This window comes from Symphalangus syndactylus, chromosome 5 (genome assembly GCF_028878055.3).
Source record: "Symphalangus syndactylus isolate Jambi chromosome 5, NHGRI_mSymSyn1-v2.1_pri, whole genome shotgun sequence".
Taxonomy (NCBI): Eukaryota; Metazoa; Chordata; class Mammalia; order Primates; family Hylobatidae; genus Symphalangus; species Symphalangus syndactylus.
Window position 1 is genome coordinate 89,962,552 of NC_072427.2, and position 19,760 is coordinate 89,982,311.

At 39.0% G+C, this 19,760-nt stretch overlaps 1 protein-coding gene across 2 annotated transcripts in view; it reads left to right on the forward strand.

The window, feature by feature from the left end:
* Positions 1-19,760, forward strand: part of DSCAM (DS cell adhesion molecule) — an 812,726-nt gene that overhangs the window by 482,960 nt on the left and 310,006 nt on the right. The window contains exons 5-6 of one of the 2 annotated variants that reach the window (XM_055279737.2): positions 8,918-9,196; positions 14,996-15,271. In XM_055279737.2, the coding sequence (XP_055135712.1) occupies positions 8,918-9,196; positions 14,996-15,271 (555 nt within the window). Of the gene's footprint in view, positions 1-8,917; positions 9,197-14,952; positions 15,272-19,760 lie in introns of those variants that run through there. The other variant, XM_063640588.1, reaches the window with a different exon arrangement.

Below are 19,760 nucleotides of genomic sequence, written 5' to 3' on the forward strand. Positions count from 1 at the left end.
TCTTGTCAAAATGACATAGGAACCAACATAAAGGGGCTCTCGTCAGCCAAAGGGGGTGAATTGAGTATCAGCAGTGATGTTTGCACATGATTGATAACCATTAAATATTTTGAAAACCTTTGAGTTCATTATAATTTTATACATATATGTGTATATATATACGCATATGTACATATATACTTACATATGCACACACACATATATATTTCATATAAAGAAAGCAATAAGAATCTTATTGGTCTCCATAGTAGAAACCAGGGCACTAACTCTTCATTCTGATAACAGATGATTAAAGACAACAACCACTAAATGTATTCTGTCTTTCCTATAGCTACTGTATTTTAAGATAACCAAATAACCTTAGTTCAGAAGGGAAAGTTCATTCTGCAGAATAATTATATCTACTGAATGCGAAAGAAATGACAAAATTAGAAAATTCCATTTTCAACCTTAACAAAATAGCTCAGATAAATTTTAACATCTGACCTCACTGATCAATTGAGTGTCACTAAGAATGGGAAAACCATACATTATGTGGAAGCAATGTGAAGCGCACAGCACCCCTCTCAAAGAGAGAGAGGTTGAACATTTATCTAACCAACCCACTGAAATAAATTCCAGTTCATAAGAAAAATGCCTATGGCAATAACGGAACAAGTTAAATGATGTCATGGACAAGCAAATTCAGCATGGTAACTACCTGGTTCCTTTAAAAAGCCAAGTCAAATACATGGGAGAAAGGAGGAGGGCTGGCTCTGCATTAAGAAAGACTCAAGAGATGTAACAACTGCATGTGAACAAGAGAAGGATCTTGATTTAATTAATTCAATTGTTTAAAAGCTAGCCACTTTTGAGCTGATGAAAAATGAATTTGGAATGTATAATACTTGATATTGTGTAATACTGACTGTGGTTATGTAACAAAACTCTATTTTTATTAGAGAAACATGCTAGTGATGTAATGATAAAATGACATAGCTTCCCTTTTTTGTTTTTTGTTGTTGTTCGTTTGTTTTTGAGATGGAGTCTCATTCTGTTGCCACACAGGAGTGCAGTGGCGTGATCTCAGCTCACTGCGACCTCTGCCTCCCGGGTTCAAGTGATTCCCCTGTCTCAGCCTCCTGAGTAGCTGGAACTACAGGCATGCACCACCACACCCGGCTAATTTTTTGTGTTTTAGTGGAGACAGGGTTTCACCATGTTGGCCAGGAGGGTCTCGATCGCCTGACCTCATGATCCCCCTGCCTCGGCCTCCCAAAGTGCTGGGATTACAGCGTGAGCCACCGCGCCCGGCCTATAGCTTCCCTTTTGTTGCATATACTTTACCACCAAAAACAAAGTAAAACTATCAAGAAATAAACATGATGAAGAATAGAAAAGTTTTGATGCCAGAGCCATTAATATGATGAATATATGGGATGCGTTATATTACTTTTGTCTACTTTTGTGTACGTTTTCAAATGGGATAAAAATAATTTTTGTAACACATATAAAAAAGTTTGAAGACTTTGAGACAAAAAAAAATTTGAAGGGGATGAAAATGAAAGACAATGCCGTTTGGTTGTTCAGATTTGACATATGACCAAATATCCCCACAAGAGCCTGTCTCAAGCATTGCTTCAATCATGCACTTAAAATATAAAACATCAGATGCTGTGAGGGTGCAGAGAAAAGGGAACGCTTATACACTACTGGTGGTGATGTAACTTAGTCCTGCCATTGTGGAAAGCAGACTGGAGATTTCTCAAAGAACTTAAAATAGAGCTACCATTTGACCCAGCAATCCCATTACTGAGTAATATATCCAAAAGAAAATAAATCATTCTTCCAAAAAGACATATGTACTTGTATGTTCATCGCTGGGCTGTTCACAATAACAAAGACGTGAAATCAGCCCAGGTGTCCATCAGTGGTAGATTGGATAAATAAAATGTGGTACATATACACCATGGTATACTGGAAAGCCATAAAAAAGAATGAAATCTTGTTCTTTGCAGCAATGTGGATGGAGCTGAAGGCCATAATTCTTAGTAAATTAACATAAGAGTAGAAAACCAAGCACCTCATGTTCTCACTGTTAAGTAAAAGCTAAATATTGACCACACATGGACACAAATACGGGAACAGTAGCCACTGTGGACACTAGACTGTGGAGGGCAGAGAGTTTGGGTTAAAAAGCTACCTATCAAGGGCCGGGCGCAGTGGCTCATGCCTGTAATCCCAGCACTTTGGGAGGCCGAGGCGGGTGGATCATGAGGTCAGGAGATCGAGACCATCCTGGCTAACATGGTGAAACCTCGCCTCTACTAAAAATACAAAATAAATTAGCCGTGCGTGGTGGTGGGCGCCCGTAGTCCCAGCTACTCGGGATGCTAAGGCAGGAGAATGGTGTGAACCCAGGAGGCAGAGCTTGCAGTGAGCCGAGATCGCGCCATTGCACTCCAGCCTGGGAGACTGAGCGAGACTCCGTCTCAAAAAAAAAAAAAAAAAAAAAAAGCTACGTGTGAAGTACCATACTCACTATCTGAGGAACAGGATCTCTACTCCAAACCTCAGCATCACGTAATATTCTCATGTAACAAATCTGCACATATACCACCTGTTATCTAAAATAAAAGTTGAAATAAAAAAAAAATACCTCATTCAGGTTTCGTAAAACAGTTTTGTTGAGATGTAGTTTACTTTAAACTCCATCCAGTTTATTCAATTCAATAATTTTAGTAAATGCATAGAGTCGTGCCACAATTACACCAATTTAATTTTAGAATATTTTCACCACCCAAAAGATTCCTCCTACCCATTTGAAGCCAATTTCAATGTCCATCCCCAGTCCCAGACAACCACTAATCTATTGTCTGTCTCTGTAGAGTTGCATTTTCTGGATATTTTACATAAATTGATATAGGATGTGGATTTCGTGTCTGCCTTCTTTCATGTAGCACCCATGTTGTTACATGTGTTAGTCATTCAGTTTCTCTTGTTGCTGGAGAGCATTTGCTCATCTGTAAATACTGCATTTGGTTATCAGTTCACTAACTTGTGAACATTTGGATTGTTTCTACTTTTTGATTATGAATAATCCTGCTGTGAACATTTGTACCTAAGTCTTTGAGTGAACATGTTTTCATTCATTTAGGGTAGATACCTAGAAGTTGGGGCCTTATGGCAAATTGAAGTTTAAACATTTTAAGAAAATGCCGACTTGTTTTGGCTGCTTTTATTTGGCAAGTATACCATAATACACCTGGGGAAAAAAATAAACTCTAGCCAATGTGATGTAAGAGGAGAAAAATGTGTGGGTTTGTAGGAAATTCTGCTTAAAAGTGAGTTCACTGAGGGGGCATTCTTAAGCATTTTTGCTGTGATGTGGATGTGAAGGCTGGCACTCTAGCCATTTTTATGTGAGATGTATATGTGTACATATGTAAGTATATATTACCTTCCACCAACAATGTATGAAGATTCCAGGTCCCCACATCTTCACCAACATTGTTTGTGATTTTATTGCAGTCATCCTAGTGGGTGTGAAGTCATGTCTCACTGTAATTTTAATTCATATTACCCTAATGCCTAGTGAGATTGAGCATCTTTTTGTGTACTGATTAGGTATTTGTATATCTTCTTTGGGGATGTAAAATATTCAGCTATTTTGCCCATTTTGATTGGGTTGTTTCTCTTCATTATAAAATGTAAGCATTTTTAATATTTTTTGGATTTGAGTTCTTTATTAGAAATACGATTTTCAAATTTTTTTCACTTTCTTAACGATGCCTTTGAAAATGCTACAGTTCTTAATTTTTTTTTTTTTTTTTTTTTTTTTTTTTTTTTTTTTTTTTGAGAGGGTCTTTCTTTGTCATCCAGGCTGGAATACAGTGGCGTGATCTTGGCTCACTGCAATCTCCGCTTCCCGGGTTCAAGCTATTATCCTGCCTCTGCCTGTAGCTGGGATTAGAGGCGCATGCCACCACACCTGGCTAATTTTTATATTTTTAGTAGAGATGGGGTTCCACCATGTTGGCCAGGCTCATCTTGAACTCTTCACCTCATGTGATGTTCCTGCCTCGGCCTTCCAAAGTGCTGGGATTACAGGCCTGAGTCACCGCACTGGGCCAGTTCTTAATTCTGAAGAAGTTTAGTATGCTGATTTTTTCTGTTGTTGCTTGTTTTCTTAGTGTTATGCCTAATAACTCTTCAAAGTCATGAAGATATTTTCCCTATGTTTTCCTCTAAAAGTTTTTATAGTTTTAGCTGTTATATTTAGGTCAATAATCCATTTTGGGTTAATTTTTGTAGGTAGTGTGAGGCAAGGTTCTAAATTATTTTCCATGTGGATATCCAGTTGTCTCAGCCATTTTTTTAAAATGTCATTAGAATTACATAACACTATCTTAAGCATATTTGAGAAATTTCTGCCAATAGTTTCAGTTAGAATAAAACTTTTTAAGTGCAGTCATTGAGAGTTGCTTTTTAATGAATAGCATTAGAAGTTGGTGCATTTCATTTTCAGAGATTGTGGGGATTATTCTGCAAAGAAAGTCAGAGGTGCACACTGTGGTGTTTATTGTCAGCCACCCCTGCCAAAGGGGTGACATCTTTGTGCCACCTTCTCCAACTCTACTTCTACTTCCTACTCTAAGTAAAATGACAGATTTCGCAACAATTTTTTCATAGTACTTTATAATATCTTCAATATTCCACTCTAGTGTAACTAAAATCTGTATTACTGAAGAACGAGAGCTATCATTATATTCTCACATTTTTTTGTTTTTGTTTTTTTTGTTATACTTTAAGTTTTAGGGTACATGTGCACAGCGTGCAGGTTTGTTACATACATATACATGTACCATGTTGGTGTGCTGCACCCATTAACTCATCATTTAACATTAGATATATCTCCTAATGCTGTCCCTCCCCCCTCCCCCCACCCCACAACAGGCCCTGGTGTGTGATGTTCCCCCTTCCTGTGTCCAATTCTCACATTTCTTAATTAAATGAAGACAGAGTTCAGAATAATAGAGAAGCTTACCCCAAGTAATACATATTATCTTGGATATGATTTCTACTTACTAAACAATATTGCAATGGTGTTTATATGGTCTGCAAGTTAGTGTACTAGGAAGTAAAAAATCCCATGCGGTTGAGGATGTCCAAGACCATTTCTGGAGTTGGCTTTAGGCACATCTTTGTATCTTCTAGTTCCCTGAACCCATTGGGTGTGCAGGTGATGATACTTCCAGTAACATGGATGCAGACAGCTAACCATTTTTCTAGATTCTTAATTGATGCTAGAAGATGCCAGAGATCAGTGAGACATCATTGGTTAGGCCTGACTCCACTGAATTATTCAGTCTATAAGAACATAACTTGATCTTCAAACCAATACTTTTCAAAGTCCGTTTGTAATTTTCTTTAGAAGCAGGTAAATGAAGCAATGAAGTTTTTGCTGGCACAGGCTCTGTACCTGGGTATTGTGCAACTTTTATATCTCTCTCGCCTTCTGGAGCCCTACAGTCATGCATGTGAATGAGTATAATTCTGGAATATAGAATTCTTCAGTTAATGAAGAATTAGAGGAGTCCTAGAAGCTCATCAGGTATTCTTTAACAGAGTATTTAGGCTCCCTCATCACATCACTGTCACATTGCTGTCATAAGACACCAGTGAAGTAAAAAGAGCAGCAAGTTCATAATGAAGTTTTATCTCTGATGATCACAAAAGAAATAGAAAGCCAAGACATTTCAGCTAAATGTGTTTGTTCTATTTTCAACAGTGCCTGCTGACTGCCCCCAGTGGCTGACTACGGAATCACAGCCTCTTAAAGAAGTCTTTCTATTAATAAATGATTTTTTGATGTTATTATTTATTAAAACAGAAATTTACTCTCTTGTATGTAAGTCCAGAAGCTGGTTTGCCAGCTCCAGTGTCACCAGGGATCAGGCTTTTATCTTTCTGATCCGTTATCCTCATGTGCGATTCCATTCTCAATATGATTTCAAAGTCCAAAGTGATTGCTGCAGCTTCTGCCTTTATATCCACATTCCAGGTGATGTAAAGAAGCAAAAGAAAAATGCATAAAAACACCCCTCCCAACTAAGTCACCTTTAAGCCGAATTTCCTACAAATCCACACATTTTTGCCTCTTACATCACCTTGGCTAGAGTTTATTTTACCTCCAGATTAATTGAGGTATTGAAAAATGAAAATTGCATATACTTAAGGTATCCAATGTGATGTACAATGTGCATATATATATATATATATCACTATCAAGCAAAATAACATATCTATTGCCTCACATAATTACCATTTCTGTGTGTATGTATGTATGCATGTGTATGTGATAACAATATTTAAGATCGACTGTCTTTGCAAATTTCAAGTAGATAAGATAGTGTTATTAACTGTAGTCACTGTGCTGCATAGTAAACCTCTAGAATCTATTCATCTGGTTTAACTGAAGCTTTGTACCCTTTTACCTACCATATGATCTAGCAATCCCACTCTGGGTATATGTCCAAAGGAAATGAAATTACATAACTGCACTCCCATGTTTATTGCAGAATCATTCACAACAGCCAGAATATGAAAAACGCTTAAGTGTTGATATACATCTACACACATGCATAGGAATATCATTCCTGTACACACAAAGGAATATTATTCAGCCTTAAAAAAGGAAGGAAATCTTCCCATTTGCAATGACATGGACGAACCTGAAGGGCATTGTGCTAAGTGAAGTAAGCCATGCACAGAAAGACAAACCCTGTCTTTTCTCACATACACGTGAAATCTAAAAAAGTCAAACTCAGAGAAGCAGGGACTAGAGATGTTCATCAAAAAATACAGAGTTCCAGATGGCTCACATTTGATAGGACAGTGAATATCCATTCCTTGGCCATCAGATTTATTGCATGTAGATCAAAAGAGTCATGGCATTTTTCTTACTGAGGCAAAGACAAGAAAATTTCAGGTGCCAGGAGTCTATAACTCTTCTGTAATATCCATATGGAACTCAAGGGTATTGTTTCATGCAAGTTCTAAACAGGTTGAATTAGAAGAGAGAGCAGGGTGAGAACACTGAGTTTACGTTTAGCATCCAATCAGGTGCTATATTTTGTATTCTTCATAGTCATACAAAGATTATGACCTTGGGAACATCACTGCATTCAAACAAACTTGAAGGACATTGAGCTGCATGGTTTCTACAGACCCAGTTCTTGAGAATATTTTATCAGTTTCCTCACCTGGTTCAAGATGATGTCACAGAACAGGCAAATTATACAAGTCCCTGTCATAAGTGATCATTTGCAAGCTGCTGCTTTTTAATCCATTGTCTTGCTATGCCACATGCTGTTGATAGTGCTCATTCACCTTATCTCAAATACCTTCTTCTCAGAGAGTCTGTCCCTGAGGACCATATCTTAAGTCCTCCTGGCTGCCTCCACACCCATAATACGTGGATTTCACTCTCTGTTATGCCCTCTTTTTCTTTCCTTAACTACACTTATTACAAACTAAATTATCTTTATTTGCTTGCTAATGTGTTGCTTGCTCCCCAACACCCACCCACCCAACAGAACATGAGCTCCAGGAAGACACCTGTCTCATCCACCACTCTCCCTTTAGTCCCTAACTCTGTGCTGGTCTACACTGTGGGATCAAAACATATTTGTGAAATGAATAAATAAAATGTTTTAAAATTCAAAAGCTATGTGTAAAACTCTTGTGCAATAAATTTTACTAAAGTTAAACAGCTATTTCTGCTTATGTTGCTCTTTTTTTTTTTTTTTTTTTTTCTTTTTTCTTTTTGTGACAGAGTCTCTCTCTTTCACCCAGGCCGGACTGCAGTGGTGCTATCTCGGCTCACTGCAAGCTCCGCCTCCCAGGTTCATGTCATTCTCCTACCTCAGCCTCCCGAGTAGCTGGGACTACAGGCACCCACCACCACGCCCAGCTAATTTTTTGTATTTTTAGTAGAGACAGGGTTTCACCGTGTTAGCCGGGATGGTCTCGATCTCCTAACCTCGTGATCCACCTGCCTTGGCCTCCCAAAGTGCTGGGATTACAGGCGTGAGCCACTGTGCCCAGCCTAGTGTTGCTGTTTTTTTCTGTTTAAATTTATTTAGGCTGGGTATGGTGGTGCATGCCTGTAATCCCAGCATGTTGGGAGGCCCAGGCAGGAGGATCACTTGAGCCTAGGAGTTTGAGACTGTGGTGGGCAATCATTGCACCACTGCACTCCAGCCTGAGCTACAGAATGAGCCACTATCTTAAAAAAATATTTATTTTATTAATTTTATGATATTTTACTGATGCATAATAGATATACATAGTTTGGGGTACATGTGATAATTTAATGTATTCATATAATTTGTTAAAATCAAATCAGTGTACTTGGGATATCTATCACATTATATGTTTGGCTTTTCTTTAAGCTATAATTATTTCAATTCTTCTGTTCTAGGTATTTTGAAATATACAATAGATAATTGCAAACCATAGTCATTCCATTGATCTGTCTACCACTAGGTCTTATTTCTTCTCTCAAATTGCATATTTGTACCCATTAAAGATCTTTAAAGAGAATTCTGACATTCCCAGTTATGAAAAGACAATCTGATTCTTGGCCTGAGCTGACAGCTCTTTTTGAAGCCTGCTCATTCTGGATCTTTTATTCATTTACTGAGGAATGACCAACAGAAGCTCTGACCAGTGTTCAACCTTTTGTAAATTCTGAGCAGAAAATAAATTGTATGAATAGGGCACTTCTTTTTCTGTTCACTTATAAAATCTTAAAGATCTGTATCAATAGTTGGTATGATGCACCGTATTTAAATTACACATGAAGTCCTACAATTCTAAATGACCACTTCAACTCCTCATTCACTGCCTCTAAAAGTTTTTATTTCTTCTACAGACCCAGCGAACTCAGCCCCATCCATACTGGATGGGTTTGACCATCGCAAAGCCATGGCTGGGCAGCGTGTGGAGCTGCCTTGCAAAGCGCTCGGGCACCCTGAGCCAGATTACCGCTGGCTGAAAGACAACATGCCCCTGGAACTTTCAGGGAGGTTCCAGAAGACCGTGACGGGGCTGCTCATTGAGAACATTCGCCCCTCGGACTCAGGCAGCTACGTGTGTGAAGTGTCCAACAGATACGGAACTGCTAAGGTGATAGGCCGCCTGTACGTGAAACGTAAGTTAGACGGTAACTTGCAAAGGTGGTGTTGGCTTCCATCGATGGAGCTCCTGTTATAAGTGAATCTCCATGTTTTATCTGTAGCTTTCCATTAACTCCCAAAACAGTCCAGCTGAGATCAACAGAAACCTCATTTTACAGATGTGAAAGTGCTCAGATGAATTCCCCAGGGTTACACAACTGGAGAGTCTTGGGTGTCGGATTTGATTTGAAGTCTATCAGATCCCCAAACCTCTGTGATTTCCATTAGGCCACAGACTATTACATTTCCAAGATATGATTTCAAGATAACACTTCCTAGCTGATGAATTCACAACAGCCAATGTCTCTAAAAATGAACAGAGGGAGAGGATAGGCTTGTTATTTCAGCACAAGTGATGGTAGCCAATCAAAGCAGTTGTCCTTTGTCTGTTTCCAGGCCATTTCTGCATTAAATTTCTAAATGAGGCTATTATCAGCCAAAGTGTGGGGCTCAGACATACCCAAATATTAGACTTGTGCCTAGTATTATAGATCATCTACTCCAAATATAATGGATATATTTGATCTTCCATTGATTGCCTTGGCTGCCTTGAGGAATGTGTTCAGAAGGATACTGAAGGCAGATTTGGAGGAAGGAGGGATGTGATTGGAGGGCCGCAATGTAATCTACACAACCACCCTCAATTTTGCTCATGCAGAAACCAAATTAAAGTGAATTACCCAAATTCACTTTAGAAAAGGGAGGCAGAGCGTTGGTCAGAGAGGAGGTCTTAGTTGCCAATATAATGCTCCTTTTTTGAAAATATATTTTTATTTGATGAACTAAATTGAACAAATTTAACCACAAGAATCTCACAGTGACAACAGAAGTGTTTTCTTACTTCCCACTCCCCGCCCAGCCCTAACCCTGTTTATGGAACTTTCTCTTCAATGTCAGCCTGAGTTTAGACTGCCTTAGCACAATACCAGCCTAAGAGAATATATTTATATTAAATATCCAAATGACTCTCTATCTGGGACAGGCTGTCCAGCCTGAGTCCTGCAAATATTTGAACATGTTTAGTCTGGGATTAGAAAGAAATGGATGATAAAATCCACAGTTACACTTCTATAGCTGAAGAATCATGTGGATAAAATAATGCAGCATTGGACAGCCAGTAAGAATTATTCCCACAGGCTCAAAGTCTCTTCTATGTTTAAAGACCTCTCCTAGCTCCCAATATTCTCCATTGAATAAAGTTTATATCTTAGGATAGTACTGAAGGCATCTCAAGCAAATCTGTCTGGTCGTATTTCCCATTGTTTTGCATTAAAACCCACTTATGACTAGTGTTCCATTATTGGAACACTAAGCATGTGGGAATTATTTACATCCTATTCCTCAAAGTCATCACCAAGGTCTGGTTGCAAAAATTCAAAAAAAAAAATTGCAACCTCAGGCATAAATGTGTTAATAAAAACCTATTCCTGCTAAATCTAACTTCTTCCTAATCCCTGCACAAACCCGTTCTTTGCCTGATTGCAAGTCACATTACTCATGTTGCTTCCTCAACATGGAAGATTATTTCCTAATACTTGGTTATCTAACACTTCTTGGTTATCTAACTCTTAGCCTCCATCCACAAAGATGTGTTATTCCCTATTTTCCTCCTGTTGCCTTCTCAACTGAGAGTACGTTACTGCTCTCTCTCTAAAGGCGTTTATCACTACCTATATTTTAAAAGCCTTTATTCTTAATGTGTTTATTTTTATCATTGTTCTCTTCTTTCACATCTAGGTGATTCTCCAATGCTTCTGGAATGTTCTCTACCTCCCTTCTGACTGCTTCTTCTAACTGCAGAAGACAACAGCTTCTTCGTTCCTATCTCTCTTCTCTATTGGAAAGCATTCTCTTGGGCTCCAAATTCAGAACTGTCTTCTTGTCAAGCTCTTCCCTTTTCCTTAGGCTCTGTTTCATTTGTAGAGCTTCGAATTCCTTGCCCCTGAAAATAAGCTCTGAATCTGTACTTACAGCCTTGGCTTCCTTCCTGAATGTCAAACAAGTGTGTCAAGCAGCTGTCTTTCTGACATTTAGCTGGCACTTCAAAACAACTGTCGGATACCAAACTGAACTCTCCACCACCTCTTCCTTCCAAATGGCTCTTCTTATTATTACCAACATCTTCCTCCTTCTCATCCCTCAGATGCAAAACATGAAATGTTGGGTGCTCTTTAAGCCTTTCTTTTCTACATCCTGCCAAGTCCTGCCATGTCCTGCCAAGTCATACAAACTGAATCTCACACTCAGCTCTGTTCTCAACCTCTGTCCTGTCCCAGATTGGATCTTAATTCTACCTACACTAGACATGTGTAATGTCTTCAATGACTGGTTTTCCTCACCCTAATTTGTCAAAAGACCTATGACTTAGTGATTCCATTAAAAGTATGTTTGAGCTGGGCGTGATGGCTTGTGCCTGTAGTCCCAGCTACCCAGGAGGCTGAGGCAGAAAGGGAGAGGAGTTTCAGGCTACAGAAACTCCTCTGTATGATTGTGCCACTGCACTCCAGCCTAGGTGACAGAGCAAGGCCCCATTTCTGAAAAAAAAAAAAAAAGTATGACTTATTTGCTAAACATTTTTGAATGCCTTCTTTAGTTATCTTTGTTTAATTCCAAAATCTCAGGGACTCTCTGTTGTATCCAAAGTGAATCAGAAACTCTCAGACATGCCCCTGCTCCCTGCCTTAATTCATGTGGTTCCCAATCTCTGTGATTCCCTCTTTCCATTCTGACTGATCTCAGTTCTATCCATCCTTGATATCTGTGGATTTTCTGCTCTTCCCATCCACCCTCCTCCACATGTGCTATGTCTCTAATGGCCCCTCCATCACGCTGATTGGTTATTACAGCCATTTATTGCCTTTGTCTTAGCAACCTAGAAGACTGAGCTCCTTGAAAACAAAGTGTGGTGAGATGAAAGGTTAGGAACAACTGGGATAAAACTTTTTTTTCGCCCACTTTTTGATGGGGTTGTTTGTTTTTTTCCTTGTAAATTTAAGTTCCTTGTAGATTCTGGATATTAGATCTTAGTCAGATGGATAGAGTGCAAAAATTTTCTCCCATTCTGTAGGTTGCCTGTTCACTCTGATAGTTTCTTTTGCTGAGTAAGTAGAAGCTTATTAGTTTAATTAGATCCCATTTGTCAATTTTGGCTTTTGTTGCAATTGCTTTTGGTGTTTTAGTCATGAAGTCTTTGTCCATGCATATGTCCTGAATGGTATTGACTAGGTTTTCTTCTAGCGTTTCTATGGTTTTAGGTTTTACATTTAAGTCTTTAATCCATCTTGAGTTAATTTTTGTATAAGGTGTAAACAAACCTGTAATTTCAGCACATGTATCCCAGAACTTAAAGTGAAATAATAATAATAAAAGGAGACGATTACCAGAATGGATTAGAAAGCAAATCTTAGCCATCTGCTAAGATGTGTGGAGTATGATTGCAATAATGTGGCTGATAGGAACTGTATGGGGTATGATTGCAATAATGTGGCTGATAGGAACTGTGTGGGGTATGATTATTGCAATAATGTGGCTGATAGGAACTGTATGGGGTATGATTGCAATAATGTGGCTGATAGGAATGCTATGGGGTATGATTGCAAAAATGTGGCTGATAGGAACTGTGGAGTATGATTGCAATAATGCGGCTGATAGGAACTGTATGGGGTATGATTGCGATAATGTGGCTGATAGGAACTGTGTGGGAATGATTGCGATAATTTGGCTGATAGGAACTGTGTGGGAATGATTGCGATAATTTGGCTGATAGGAACTGTGGGAATGATTGCGATAATTTGGCTGATAGGAACTGTGTGGGAATGATTGCAATAATGTGGCTGATAGGAACTGTATGGGGTATGATTGCAATAATGTGGCTGATAGGAACTGTGTGGGAATGATTGCGATAATGTGGCTGATAGGAACTGTGTGGGAATGATTGCGATAATTTGGCTGATAGGAACTGTGTGGGAATGATTGCAATAATTTGGCTGATAGGAACTGTGTGGGAATGATTGCAATAATGTGGCTGATAGAAACTGTATGGGGTATGATTGCAATAATGTGGCTGATAGGAACTGTGTGGGAATGATTGCAATAATTTGGCTGATAGGAACTGTGTGGGAATGATTGCGATAATTTGGCTGATAGGAACTGTGTGGGAATGATTGCGATAATGTGGCTGATAGGAACTGTATAGGGTATGATTGCAATAATGTGGTTGATAGGAACTGTGTGGGAATGATTGCGATAATTTGGCTGATAGGAACTGTGTGGGAATGATTGCGATAATTTGGCTGATAGGAACTGTGGGGTATGATTGCAATAATGCGGCTAATAGGAACTCTATGGGGTATGATTGCAATAATGCGGCTGATAGGAACTGTGTGGGGTATGATTGCAATAATGTGGCTGATAGGAACTGTGTGGGAATGATTGCGATAATTTGGCTGATAGGAACTGTGTGGGGTATGATTGCAATAATGTGGCTGATAGGAACTGTATGGGGTATGATTGCAATAATGTGGCTGATAGGAACTGTGGGAATGATTGCGATAATTTGGCTGATAGGAACTGTGTGGGAATGATTGCGATAATGTGGCTGATAGGAACTGTGTGGGAATGATTGCGATAATTTGGCTGATAGGATCTGTGTGGGAATGATTGCGATAATTTGGCTGATAGGAACTGTGTGGGAATGATTGTGATAATTTGGCTGATAGGAACTGTGTGGGGCATGATAGCAATAATGTGGCTGATAGGAACTGTGTGGGGGTATGATTGCAATAATGTGGCTGATAGGAACTGTATGGAGTATGATTGCAATAATGTGGCTGATAGGAACTATATGGGGTATGATTGCAATAATGTGGCTGATAGGAACTGTGTGGGGTATGATTGCAATAATGTGGCTGATAGGAACTGTATGGAGTATGATTGCAATAATGTGGCTGATAGGAACTGTGTGGGGTATGATTGCAATAATGCGGCTAATAGGAACTATATGGGGTATGATTGCAATAATGCGGCTGATAGGAACTGTGTGGGGTATGATTGCAATAATGTGGCTGATAGGAACTGTATGGGGCATGATTGCAATATTGTGGCTGATAGGAACCGTATGGGGTATGATTGCAATAATGTGGTTGATAGGAACTGTATGGGGCATGATTGCAATAATGTGGCTGATAGGAACTGTGTGGGGTATGATTGCAATAATGTGGCTGATAGGAACTGTGTGGGGTATGATTGCAATAATGTGGTTGATAGGAAGTGTATGGGGCATGATTGCAATAATGTGGCTGATAGGAACTGTGTGGGGTATGATTGCAATAATGTGGTTGATAGGAACTGTATGGGGCATGATTGCAATAATGTGGCTGATAGGAACTGTGTGGGGTATGATTGCAATAATGTGGTTGATAGGAACTGTATGGGGCATGATTGCAATAATGTGGCTGATAGGAACTGTGTGGGGTATGATTGCAATAATGTGGCTGATAGGAACCGTATGGGGTATGATTGCAATATTGTGGCTGATAGGAACTGTGTCGGGTATGATTGCAATAATGTGGCTGTATGGAACTGTGTGGAGTGTAATTGCCCTAATCTGGCTGATAGGAACTCTGTGGAGTATGATTGCAATAATGTGGCTGATAGGAACTGTGTGGAGTATGATTGCATGGTGCACTTGCTTTGTTGAAAGTCCAGCCTGTTGTCGAAATGCTATCTAGTGATGTTTTTACCTTTTATTCTCTCTCTCTTACTGAAACCTCCAGAGCCACTGAAAGCCACCATCAGTCCCAGGAAGGTTAAAAGCAGCGTGGGTAGCCAAGTTTCCTTATCCTGCAGCGTGACAGGAACTGAGGACCAGGAACTCTCCTGGTACCGCAATGGTGAAATCCTCAACCCTGGAAAAAATGTGAGGATCACAGGGATCAACCACGAAAACCTTATAATGGATCACATGGTCAAAAGTGACGGGGGCGCATACCAGTGCTTTGTGCGCAAGGACAAGCTGTCCGCTCAAGACTATGTGCAGGTGGTCCTTGAAGGTCAGTGGGCCTCGTTACAGGGTATGGCTGATAAAGAACCCAAACCCAGAGCACTCAGAAAAGAAGAAGACAGGGCGAAGCAGTGCTGATCGCTCAGTTCTAGGCTGTCTGTCTGTCTTACCAGCTAGTACTCTACCCTAATTTTTCAAGCTAAATCAGGCAAATAGGAGAGAAATTTCTGACAAAAATAGGATTGTTTCATATTAGAAGTAATGTAAAGTAACATAAATGTTGCCCACTTGTGCATTAGAAGTTATTTGCCAAGATTTAAATCTTAGAAGAAACTTGACACTTAACAGGTTTGTTGATCGATCATCTCTAGACCAGGGTCTTTCAAGAATCCCTTGCTTGGGGTATTTTTTTTTTTTTTTGAGATGGAGTTTCGCACTTGTTGCCCAGACTGGAGTGCAGTGGTGCAATCTCAGCCCATCGCAACCTCTGCCTCCCAGGTTCAAGCGATTCTCCTGCCTCAGCCTCCCGAGTAGCTGGGATTTTAGGCATGCGCCACCATACCTGGCTAATTTTGTATTTTTAGTAGAGATGGGGTTTTTCCATGTTGGTCAGGCTGGTCTCCGATTTCTGACCAGGTGATCTGCCCGCCTCGGCCCCACAGAGTGCTGGGATTACACGCATCTTGGGAAACTTCTTTACGTGTTGTAGGATCTTTAGCAGTGTCTCTGGCCCCTTTCCACTAGATGGATGATAGGAGCACCTTCCTCCAAGTTGTTACAACCAAAAATGTCTCCAGACATTGCCAGGTGTTTGCTGGCTGGGGTGGGGGCAATAGCCTCCAGTGGGGAAGTACAACTTCAGATTGAAAATGCAGAGCAAAATGTCAGTGCAGTGGTTGGTGACATAAAAATATGGCATCTGTGCAGTTGTCCCTAGTTACATCCAAACGTTCACAGATTTAAGTAAATGAAATTTGTGAGGAATTATTTTAATAACAGGTTTTGGGTATGTGATATGGTTTGCTTGTTTTAACTGGTTACTGCATACTAAATCTTAAAGCTTATCAGTCAGCCAGAGAAAGAAGCTATCACAGGCAACATATATTTATCACTACCTGATTGAACTAGCTTCTATCTATGTATTTGTGTGTCTTGTTGGAAATTATGTCCTTATATATAATTTAAAAATCATTTGATATCAATTGATTAAAATAATAAAATGATTTCGATATAGCCTAAAGGGAGAACAAATAAAACACACTAATATATGAAAGTAAGTTTAAATATATCTTGATTATAAGACCATATTTCTGTCATTCTTTTTTAACCTTAGCTAATTTTTTAAGAAGTAGCAGGTTTAGCAAGGAGATTCCTATTTTGATTCAATCGTTTCATTGCAGACAGTGAGATTTTTTAAGCAGAGGTGAAATTAGCTGAAGGCATGGTATTCATATTAAATGCCTGACACTGTGTTCCATATAATAATTAAGTGCAGAAAGTAATCAATTTGTGCAGAACCAGTTTGCTAATGATGATGCACTCTAGTCCTTAGATAGTCACTATTTTTAGATTCTTTGTAGAAAAAGGAGAAATTACCTGTCTAGGTCCAGTTACCTCGGCAACCATTTGGTGCAACTAAGAAAACGTAAAGACCATATCGATAATCCATGATGATGTCAGAAGAGTTCAGGTTATCAGAGTGACAGCAAAAAAGATTTCAAAGACACTCAGGTCTCCCTGGGAAAATAATGTCTGCTTTCATCTCCAAAAGAGCCTGTCACTTGAACTAAAAAGGGGGCCGAGGCGCACCGCCAGCACACTCGCGGATTTATTTGTCGCATGTCAGCTTCCATTCAGGACAAGAAGCTTCACTTTATTTTTTTTCTCTTCTGAGAGATGACAGTGCTAATGTAGCAAAGAAAGCAGAAATGGAATTACAAATACATATCTAGTACCTGCTTTAAAAGAGTGTCTGGCTAATTTCCTCTGGAAAACAAAAACACTCCCATTATTCTCACTGAAATAGCGATGGATTAAAGTAAAATTATAAACATTTGCAATACTGTGAACTAGGACTGAGCATAGATACAATGGAGAATCTGGGAATATTCCCTATGAGGCTATAAAATGGAATTTAATAATTATAAGTTCAGGATAAAACCATAATACCTGAAAAATAGAATGATTTTTAAAAAGAATAATAAAAGTTTCCAGTTCTGGGAATGGTAAAATAGCATGTATCAGACTAACTCCCAAGATGATAAAAACAAGAAACCTTGGGAAAAGCAAAAATATATATAGACATTTGAGAGACACCAAAAGCAAATTGGGGAGTGTCCTCTTCCACTGAGGACACATCTGAACTCCAAAAATGGGGGAGAATACAAGTGTGCAATAAAAAATAATTAGACATACAAAAAACAGGACTCTGCAGCCAAAGAACAAAAGACAAAGCAAACGATAGAAACAGATCATGAGAGGCCCCAGACGTTAGAACTGGCAGACAAGGACTTTACAGATGCTATTTAAAATATGTTCAGTAATTTACAGGAAAATATGGACTGAAAGAGTGAACGTCTGGGAAAGACCAACAGAGAAATTGAAACTGTAGAAAAGAATCTATAGAAATGAAAAAAAAAATCACCATATTTGCTTTAATACAAGATTAGAGAAGGAAGAAGAAAGTATCAGTGAACTTGAAGATAAATCTTAGAAAATCATTCAATCTGAAGCATGGAGAGAAAGAAGACTGCAAAGAAAATGATTAGAGTTTCAGTGACAAGTAGGAGATCATCAGATAACCTGACATACACATATGACTAGAGGCCCAGAAAAATAGGAGATAGGGAATGCAGAAGAAAAAAGTATTCAGAGATAATGACCTTAGTTTTATCAACTTTGGTATAAAAGTGAGGTTGCACATCTAAGAAACTCAGCCAACTCCAAAAGTAAACACAAAGAAAATTCTATCAGTACATCAGAGTTAAGCTGCTGAAAACCAAAGATAAAGAGAAAAACTTAAAAATCTGAGGGAGGAAAAATATTACATAAAGAGGACATCGATAACAAATGGTAGATGGTTCATCGGATATTTTGGAGGACAGGACACAATGGAGCAACATCTTTAAAATGTTGAAAAGAAAACAAAAAACAAAGATAAATACAAGACACAAGCCCTGCCAATGTAGACTTCTGTAGCAAAAAACCCAACAACGACAGGCTTTAAAAAGTAAGGCAAAATAAAGATATTTTCAGTAATAAAAAGGTGAAAGAATATGATGTCAGCAGCCCTGCACATCAATAAATGATAAATGAAGTTATGCCAGGTATAGAGAATGGACACTTATATCTACAGGATACAGATAACATGGAACAGAAATGGAACATAAAATTGAAACATATCTATAAGAACAAACACCATGAGAAATGGTAAATATATTAGTAAATATTTAGCGAAATTGTGTTTTCTTTTTTAATTTCTTTAAACAATTGATATTATAACATTATAAAATTACCACACTTGGCCATGTGCTGTGACTCACGCCTGTAATCCCAGCATTTTAGGAAGCCGAGACAGGTGGCTGAGTCAAGGTCAGGAGTTTGAGACCAGCCTGGCCAATATGGCAAAATCCTGTCTTTGCTAAAAATACAAAAACTAGCCAGGTGTGGTGGCACGTGCCTGTAATCCCAACTACAGGCAGAGGCAGGAGAATAGCTTGAACCCAGGAGGTGGAGGTTGCAGTGAGCCGAGATCCTGCTACTGCACTCCAGCCTGGGCGACAGAGTGAGACTCCATCTCTAAAAATAAAATTAAAATAAAATAAAACTTTATTATAGAGTTAATATAATAAATAGATGTAATAACACAAAGGGCAGAATTATTTGTTGCAAGATTCTTACATTTCACATAAAGTACTGCAATCTTAACTTTTAGTAGACATAATTTAAAACATATACACACATCGATATACATATAGATGGTGTGTGTGTGTGTGTGTGTATAAATCAATTGGTGCTTATCTTGTAAATGCAAGATTGGAAGAACATTAAAAATCTGGCTGGGCGTGGTGGCTCACGCTTGTAATCCCAGCACTTTGGGAGGCCAAGGCAGGCAGATCACGGGGTCAGGAGATCGAAACCACGGTGAAACCCCGTCTCTACTAAAAATACAAGAAGTTAGCCGGGCGTGGTGGCGGGCGCCTGTAATCCCAGCTACTCGGAGAGGCTGAGGCAGGAGAATGGCGTGAACCTGGGAGGCGGAGCTTGCAGTAAGCCGAGACTGCGCCACTGCACTCCAGCCTGGGCGACAGAGCAAGACTCCATCTCAAAAAAAAAAAAAAAAGAAAAAAAGAAATGAATATAAAGTATAAAGCAACACAGTCTCCAAAAGAAAACAGAATAATTCTTCATGATTTGCGAATAGGTAACGATTTCTTAGGACACAGAAAGCATTGAATGTCAACACAAATACATTATTAAGAAAGAAAAAGGCAACCACAGACTGGGATAAAATATTTTATACACACACAAATATATAT